Consider the following 8,112-nt stretch of genomic DNA (forward strand, 5'->3'; position numbering starts at 1 on the left):
TCTTTATATATTATAGCTATCATTGATACACTGTCCCACCCCCACCCCCACCCCCACACCTTTTTATACGTTGCCTTGAGGTGGTAAAAACCAAGTGTTGTCCTGATATGTCTAATTCACAGATTCTGGGTTTCCAACCTTGGTTGGGAATCTCTCCTGTTCTGGGGGGAGTGGGATCTTTCTCCTCCTCTCCTCCCCTCCTCTCCCTTCCCTCCAGGGCCACTCTCTCCTTATCTCCAGCTTTTCCTTTCCCAAGGTCCTGTGTCCTGACAAGGGGACTTGCCCAGCCTGGAAACCCAGCCCCCCACCCCCACCCCGCCCTCCGTTGACCTCTCTTTATTTGGAAGTGGGCGGAGGGGGGGTTGGTTTCCAATCCCTGTCGGTTTTCTAGAGCTCTTCGTACCTATACCTATAAGGCTATGCTGCCCTCCAGTTACAAGAGACTCGTCCTCAAGTCCTGTTAATCGACTTTTTAAAAATAACGTTTGCCACGTGAAAGTTACTAGGTTGTATACAAATCTGCCCATCTCGTGTTCATCGGCTGTGGGTTTCCGGCCTCGGTTAGGAAGGCCTCCCCGAGGGGGAGGCGAGGGAGGGCGTCCTTATCTCGCAGCTTCTCCCTTCCCACGGGTCAGGCGCATAAAAGCTCGAGGGGACGCGGCCCGAAGTGTCGCCATGTCCCCGCTGTGCCCCCTGCTGCTGGCCCTGGCCCTGGTGGCCGTCCCCGGCATCCGAGCCGCCTGCCCGCTGCCCGCCGACCTCAAGAGGCCGGACGGGACGCGCACGTGCGCCAAGCTCTACGACAAGAGCGACCCCTACTACGAGAACTGCTGCGGGGGCGCCGAGCTGTCGGTGGAGCCGGGCACCGACCTGCCCTTCCTGCCCGCCGACTGGAACAACGCCGCCTCCTCGCTCGTGGTGGCCCCGCGCTGCGAGCTCACCGTGTGGTCCCTGCGCGGCAAGGCCGGCAAGACGCGCAAGTTCTCGGCCGGCGCCTACCCGCGCCTGGAAGAGTTCCGCAAGGGCATCTTCGGAGACTGGTCCAACACCATCGCGTCGCTCTATTGCAGGTGCCTGCCCGCGCCCCGGCCCCGCCTCCGCGTCCAAAGCGCGAACCGCACCCCCCCCCCCGCCCCCGCTACGCGGCGCCCCCGACCCACGTGGGGACTCCCTAGAACCAATCCCTAGAACCAATCCCGGAGGACCCCCTTCCCCTCCCCGCACCCTGCCCCCAGCAAGGCCATGCCCTTCGGACCCAGCTCTGGGATTCCCGGACTCGGCAGCTGACCCCACCCTCCAGCCCGCCTCCCACCTTCCTGAATCCTCCACCTGCGGATCCGTCCAGAGCCTGGCAGTCCTAGGCCTGGCTTGGGGATGGGGAGCCACCAATCCTCTCACCCTGGAGCCCCCAGAACCGAAGCCAGTCGTCCCACCCCCAGATCGTCGGGTCCTGGAGCTCCCAGACCCAACTCTGGGACTCCCAGACTCTAAACTGACCCACTGCAAGACCCCAAACCCAGTTCCAGGAAGCCCCCAGCTACCCTCATGCTCCCCATCCACCTAGACCCTCTAGATGGGCCTCCGCCCTGGAAACCAGTCCCAGGAGGCCCTGCTAGGGTTCTGGAGGCCTCCAGACCCAACTTTGGAGGCCCCTGAGCCCACTCTGCACTCTCGCATGCAAGCTCACAGACCCTGGGGCCCTACACCGAGTCAGAGCTCTCTCCACCTGTTGGGTCCCTCCCCCTACAAGAGCGCCCTGAGCTCCCAGGACACCTAGGTCCTGAACTCAGAGCCCAGCCCCAGCCCTCCACCCCATCTCAGGCTTTCGGAAGCCCCCACACCCTGGATCTCTGAGCCCCTGGCATCCCCCGCTGGTGACAATTTTTGACTCTGTTGCAGGTGTTACTGATGCCTTAGAGGTACCTCGTGTCCAACCCCCACAGAGTGCAGAGGCCCCTCACCTGGGGTATGCTGAAGGCCCCAAGTCCCAGGAGGAGAGAACTTTCTTCCTGCCCCCTCCCCACCCTGTCTTCCCTGCAATATAGAGTGTGCTTGTGAAGTTACCCTGCCTGCCATCTACTCGTGCTTGGGGCCCAAGTCCACCCTGGAAAGGGCGGTCGGGGGGTGGGGGGGTAGGTCGGGGGAGAGAGCAGGGTGGTGAGGCCTGCATCAGCCTATACTTGGGACAATGCTGTAGGTGGGGACATACTCATAGATTCTGCCATGGACTTAGGTGTGCACAAAGGCACACATCCACAGGACACGCGTGTGACATGTACCGTTGGCTGACTGTTAAACGTTCAAATGCTTCCCACACTTTTTGGTAGATAGCCCTCCCCTGAATGTCCCCCCCCCGCCCCGCCCCCAACTGTTCTGGCCTGCCAGGGACCTCCAGTTTCCCTCAGGATTCACGCATGGAACAGCAGGAGGCCTCCAAGGACCCTGCCCAGGCTAAGATCGGGGTCTCCTGCGTGATCTGGCCAGAGCCCCGGGTTTAGGGGTGGTTAAAGACTTTCAATCTCTTTTTCCCCAACACATGGAAAAAATTTTAGTTCAGATTTGCAGTCTGTCCCGCCACTGTCCCCAGCACGATGGCCCCGGATGGATACCATACCTTGCTGGGTTCGGGGGCTCTGGAGGACTGAGACGGAGAAATGAGGGTCTTGGGGGAAAAGATATGGGGACGGCTCTAGGGGTTGAGAACTTGGGGGTGCGGGGAGAAGGGAACAGTCTGAGACTAAGAGATGCCAGAGAAGAGGCAGGTGGGGGCCCCAAGAGGCTGTAAACTGGGGACATGTGGAGAGATCAGCGGTCAAGGGAGGTGCGAAGGGCACAGGGGCTGTGGGGTGCTGGAAAATCACGGTGTGAACTCAGTGACATTCTGAAGAAGCAAACGCCAGGGAAAAGACTCCGCATCCCCGCACACACGCATTTATTCATCGATCCACAAGGATGCGCGAAGCACCTACTACCTGTCGAGCACTAACTCAGGAGGAAGTGGCCGCTGCCCTCATGGAGCTCAGAGAGTGCGGAAGCAATGCCAACGAGTCAGACGTCCAAGGGTGTGGGAAGATGCCAAGGGGGGAGCCGAGGGCCAGGCAGGAATAAGGGGCCCAGGAGGTGGTCAGCGATCAAGGAGAAGCTGAGGGGTCATGAAGGGATTAAGGGAACAGGTGGTGGTGAGCACCAGGGAGGTGCGAAGAGAAGGCCACAGAGCCGAAGGGTCAGGGAGGTGCCAAGGGATCGGGTAAAGCGTCAAGGCTGTGGACAAGTGACACCGGGGGTCAGAACAGGCCCGGAGTCTGCCAGTCACTCCCTGAACTGCACGGACACGGAGGAGTCCGTCACCCTCGTCCGCCGCAGCCCCCCAGGCTCCATCCGGTTCTTGGTCTTGTGCAGGAAGTGGACGAAGCGCACGCCAGGGCCATACTGGCGGAACACGTGGGACACCTGTGGCAGCACCCAGGGTTAGGGGAGAAGTCCTTGTTAGGGACCTGCGATCCCTACCCTACCCTGCCCTCTGCCCTCTCTGAGGTGACAGGAACACGTGTCTGGGGATGGCAGCCGGGGACAGAGCCTCACCTGGATCCAGCAGCCGGGGCGGCCTCTCCCGGAGGCCCGGGGGGCCACATGGTGCTGCGCGATGACCGTGCGGCGGTCGGCTGCCAGCAGCCAGACGTGCAGCTCATAGACACACGTGTCCAGCCGGCTGTCCTCGTACCTGGGGGTGGGGTCCAGGCCTTCAGCTGCCACTGCGGCCCCGATGTCCCGGCCCCAACCCCTGGCCCTGATGGCCATTCAGCACACGCTCACTGGCACCCGCTCTGTGCACCCGGGGCCGGGCAGTGCTGGCCACACAGCAAGATGGCCCCACACCCCGCCCTTGCGGGAGTCACAGTCTGATGGGGGAGGCAGACCTGTCACCAGTGAAACCAAGAATGGTGGGGGCTGGGAGGGGGGAGGTCTGGGGGCACATAATGCATAATGCGTCTGCCCCAGCTCGAGGGTAGTCAGGAAAGGATTCTTGTGTAACCATGCGTGACGGAACCCCAAAGGATAAGGGCTTTATCTCGAGAACAGGGGGTGCCGAGCATCTCAGAAAGAAGGACCAGCCTCTGGCCTGGCCCATCTCAAAAGCTGGGAGTCTCAGGGCGAAGGGGCTAGTGCAGTGGGCGGGGCTGGGTCCTGCAGCGGGCGAGCCGGCCTTGGTGATGAGCTCAGACCAAAGGGGAAGAAAGGTGAGGTTTCCACATCCGGGAGCCCATCCCGTGAGCTGGCGGGGACAGGCTGGCCGGGCAGGGGCACGTACCAGTCCATGACTGTGATGTCTGGCTGCTCATCGTCGAGGAGCTCCTCCCAGAGGCCCTCGGCCATAAGATCCACACACTGCTGCTTCACGGTCCAGCTGCGGGACAGGGCAGTGGGGGGGGGGGGGGGGGGGAGGTGAGGCCTGGGACGTGCTGGGGTCCTAGTGCCCTCGCAGAGACATCAAGGGCACCCACATAAGGGCGCCGAGCACTCAGTCAGCACCTTGAGGGTTCCTCTATTCCCCTCTGAGGGCCATTCCTTTGGAACCCCAGGATGCAGATGAGAAACAGAGGCTCAAGAAGGGAAGTCACTGGCCTTAGGGATCCCAACCCAGGCGCGTGTGACTGAGGCCCTGAGTTACACCGTCTCCCCTAATGTGCAGAAATGAGGCTCGGTTTGATGGAGAATCAATAGTGACCTGGTGACTCCCTCTCCCGGGGGGAAAAAAGTGGAGAAAACAACACTAAGACCTGTTATTTATTGAACATCTACTACATGCGGGCGGGACCTAGCCAGCCAGACCCTCCCTTGTGTTTTGTGAGCATTCTTTTATGCCAAAGCCTGTGCACCGAGCAGGAGACTGAGGCCCAGAGGGGCAAAGTCAGTTTCTCTAGGTCCCGCAGCCAGACCCTGGGGCAGGGAACCAAATGCAGGCCACACGCATCCCGGCCGCTCACCTGAGGTTCTGCTGGAGCTTCTCGGTCCTAATGTACCAGCCGTGGAAGTTGCCTGGCAGGTGGAGGAGCAGAGCGTTAGAACAAGCACATTCTCCAGGACTGTCCCCTCCCCTCGGGCGCCGCCACCAGCACTCACCCAGAGTCTCCAGGGGCTGCTGGGTGGGACCAGTAGGGGGTGCTGGCTCATAAATGTTGATGCCTGAAATGCACAAGGTGAGTGGAGCCTCGGGCAGGCTGAAATTGCCTCCAGCGCCCCCCCCCACCCCGTCCCACCCCTACCCGCCTCCACCGGACTCCCTCCCCCCCCCCCCCCCCCCCCCCGAGGGCTCCGCTGGAAGGGCAGGAATCTGTGCCAGACCGGACCTGCCTGGCAGCGACGTGTGAGTCAGAGCCTTGCCAGAGCCCTGAGAATGTCCGGGGGGAAAAAGCGACGGTGCGGTGAAGAGGGAGGGTGGAAGGAGGAGGGCGTCCTGGTGTGACAGACAGAGGGACCGAGAGAGAAAGAGAGGCACGTAGAGAAAGAGACAGAAATACAGGCGGAGGGAGGCAGGGAGAGGTAGAGATACGGGGTAAGACAAAGAGACACAAGGGGACATAGCAGGGGCAAATGATACAGACAGAGACAGAGGGCCGTGCAAGGTGGGACGAAGAGAGGCGCCAGGAGACGGAGAGGGGCACAATGACGGGAGAGCCGGGGAAGGATGCAGAGAAGGCGAGAAGGGCAGAGAAGGAGAGACGGAGGGCTGCGAGGGTGCCGCGCGCGGCGGAAGAGGCGGGGCCTCGGGGCCGGGTGCCCTGCGGGTCCCGCACCTTCGGGGTTGGGCGAGCGCAGCAGGTTGCGGTAGAGCGGCCGCCGCAGGAACAGCAGCTTCCAGGTGAGGCGGGGGGGCAGCTCCAGGCTCCCGCCGGGCGGCCCCCACTCCTCCAGCAGCAGCTGCCGGGCGTAGGCCTCCGACGGCTGCTCGGGCCGGGGGGACCCGGGGGACTCGGGGGGCGCGGGGGACGGCGGCGACGGCGGCGACGGCGGCGACGGCGGCGGGGGCGGGGACGGCGGCTCCCGGGGGCTCTCGGGCTGGTCGGTGTCCATCCCGCTGCCGAGCGCGTGTGGGTCGCGCACCTGCTCGGTCTGTGGGCTCCGGGCGACTGTGCCGGGCTCGGCCGCGGGGCTCGGGGTTAACTGGGGGCGGGAGGGGCGGGGCGCTCGGCGGGCATTTAAGAGACGGGTGTGTTGGGGGAAGGCCCTCGGTCCCAGGCCCTCCGCCCTCAGACTTAGGAGTCCGGGGCCCCAGTCCCCTGCCCCTTCAGACCAGGAGTCCGGGTCCTCTCCTCCGCCGGGACCCAGGAGTCCAGGCGCCCAGCCCCGCTTCAGTTTCCCAAGCCTCCTGCCGCAGTTTCCCCGGGGCCGGCCGAGGTCCCAGGCATTGGCCCTGGGAGAAGCGTGTGACAAAAGAGCTAATACCAGGGCTCCCCCGCCCTCATCAAGACCTGGCATGGCAGGGTTCAGAGGTCAATTGAGGAAGACCCCCTCCTGCCCCCACCCCGTTCTCATCCAGAGGGTAGGAGGTGGGGGGAGGTCCTACCTCTGCTGCTTCCTCCTCCCCCCTCACCTGGGCCATACCCTTGGGACCCTGACAGGGGCACCCGGGTGGCTGAGTCAGGTAAGCGCCTTGATTTCAGCTCAGGTCATGATCTCACAGTTTGTGAGTTCGAGCCCCGCTTAGGGCTCTGTGCTGATGGTGTGGAGTCTGCTTGGGATTCTCCCTTTCTCCCTATCTGCCCTGCACGCACTCTCTCTCTCTCTCTCTCTCTCTCAAAATAAATAAACTTTAGAGAGAGAGAGAGAAAGACAGAGAGAGAGAGAGAGAGAGAGAGAGAGAGAGAGAGAGAGAGAGAGAAATGGGGGGGGGAGGGGCAGAGAGAGAGGGAGACACAGAATCTGAAACAGGCTTCAGGCTCTGAGTTGTCAGCAGAGCCGGACGCCGGACTCGAACTCACAGACCGCGAGATCACGACCTGAGCCGAAGTCTGATGCTTAACTGACTGAGCCCCCCAGGTGCCCCAATAAACTTTTTTTTTCAGAGAGAGATGCAGAGGGACAGATGTGAAGGCAGGAGATGGGGGACCCCAGGGAAGCCCTGAGAGAGCAGCAGAGAGGGGAGCAGCAACCCCACCTGGGTTTGGGGGGGCCTGTACCCCTTCCCGGGACAGGGGCAGGGGTTACGCACTGCCAACCCCTCTTTCCTCAGAGGTCCTGGGGATTTTGGAGTGAGGGGTAGGGCGATGGTGGGGGCAAGAGGTCGGGGTGCGGAGGAAGTGGGGTGCCGGAGGAACCTGTAGGGCCGGATGCCCGCGGCCACATCCTCCGGGGCCCCGTCCCACACCGGCCCAGGCAAGCACAGGCACAGAGTTCCGCACGGATTACAGGCGACAGTTTTCACAGTGGGTGCTTCCTGTGTACTAGGTGCTGTTCTAAGTGCTTATGGGTTCATTTCGTCCTCCAGCAACAGGGGAGGTGGACGCCCCTATTATCTGCACTTCGGAGACCCAGGAAAGGCGGCAGCACACAGGGGTGGCGCTGCGGCCCGGCCCTGCGCACCCAGTGCCTGTGTTGCCGGCGCACCGACCCCGTGTGGGGTGTGTTGTTATTCACAGATGAGGAGAGAGAGGCCACCCTCACAGGCCTGGTCCCATGCTGCCCTAAATAACCCCGTATGCTTCCACGGGCACTTCCTGCCCCGGATTCCTGCAAGATGCGGACAGACACACGTTCCAGACACTCAGAGTTGAGCTCACACCCGAATGAAGCTGCTCGTGTAATTGAGGGCTGCTTGCGTGCCAGGCATTGTTCCGCGTTCTTTAGGTGGAGTAATTAACTCGATCGCCGCATCCTCCCTAGGAAATGGAGTCCGTCATTGCACCCATTTTGCAGATGAGGAACCGGAGACGCAGAGAGGTCTAGTAACTCATCCGCGGTTGCACAGCTGGCGGGTCCACAGGTGGATACACCAGAGTTTCCGCGGAGGCACACGGATGGGGACACAGAATCAAATCCCCCCACCCCCAGGGAGGAATACTGACCCGCACAGAAGCACGCGAGAGATGATGGTCACATTTACTGGGTGTCTGT

At 62.2% G+C, this 8,112-nt stretch overlaps 2 protein-coding genes across 2 annotated transcripts; one reads left to right on the forward strand and one right to left on the reverse strand.

Annotated features, from left to right (window-relative positions):
* Positions 1–660: 660 nt before the first annotated feature.
* On the forward strand, positions 661–2,063 carry SYCN (syncollin). The gene is made up of 2 exons (XM_019432207.2): positions 661–1,070; positions 1,900–2,063. The coding sequence occupies exons 1-2, from the start codon at positions 676–678 to the stop codon at positions 1,907–1,909; spliced, it is 405 nt and encodes a 134-aa protein (XP_019287752.1). The 5' UTR covers positions 661–675; the 3' UTR covers positions 1,910–2,063.
* An 846-nt stretch (positions 2,064–2,909) lies between these two features.
* On the reverse strand, positions 2,910–7,828 carry NCCRP1 (NCCRP1, F-box associated domain containing). Its single transcript, XM_019432122.2, has 7 exons — positions 7,779–7,828; positions 5,796–6,412; positions 5,122–5,184; positions 4,986–5,037; positions 4,310–4,405; positions 3,583–3,721; positions 2,910–3,450 (listed from the first exon to the last, which is right to left on the reverse strand). The coding sequence occupies exons 1-7, from the start codon at positions 7,826–7,828 to the stop codon at positions 3,310–3,312; spliced, it is 1,158 nt and encodes a 385-aa protein (XP_019287667.2). The 3' UTR covers positions 2,910–3,309.
* Between the last annotated feature and the right edge of the window lie 284 nt (positions 7,829–8,112).

Source organism: Panthera pardus, unplaced genomic scaffold (genome assembly GCF_024362965.1).
Source record: "Panthera pardus isolate Hobbes unplaced genomic scaffold, ASM2436296v1 HiC_scaffold_18, whole genome shotgun sequence".
Taxonomy (NCBI): domain Eukaryota; kingdom Metazoa; phylum Chordata; class Mammalia; order Carnivora; family Felidae; genus Panthera; species Panthera pardus.

Coding starts and splice junctions, on each gene's coding strand:
- SYCN (XM_019432207.2), top strand. CDS start 676: ATGTCCCCGCTGTGCCCCCTGCTGCTGGCCCTGGCCCTGGTGGCCGTC.
- NCCRP1 (XM_019432122.2), bottom strand. CDS start 7,828: ATGCCTGGCACGCAAGCAGCCCTCAATTACACGAGCAGCTTCATTCGG. Junction 6,413..7,778: donor ACGAGCAGCTTCATTCGGGT/GTGAGCTCAACT, acceptor CGCTTCTCCCAG/GGCCAATGCCTGGGACCTCG. Junction 4,406..4,985: donor AAGCTCCAGCAGAACCTCAG/GTGAGCGGCCGG, acceptor CCTGTCCCGCAG/CTGGACCGTGAAGCAGCAGT.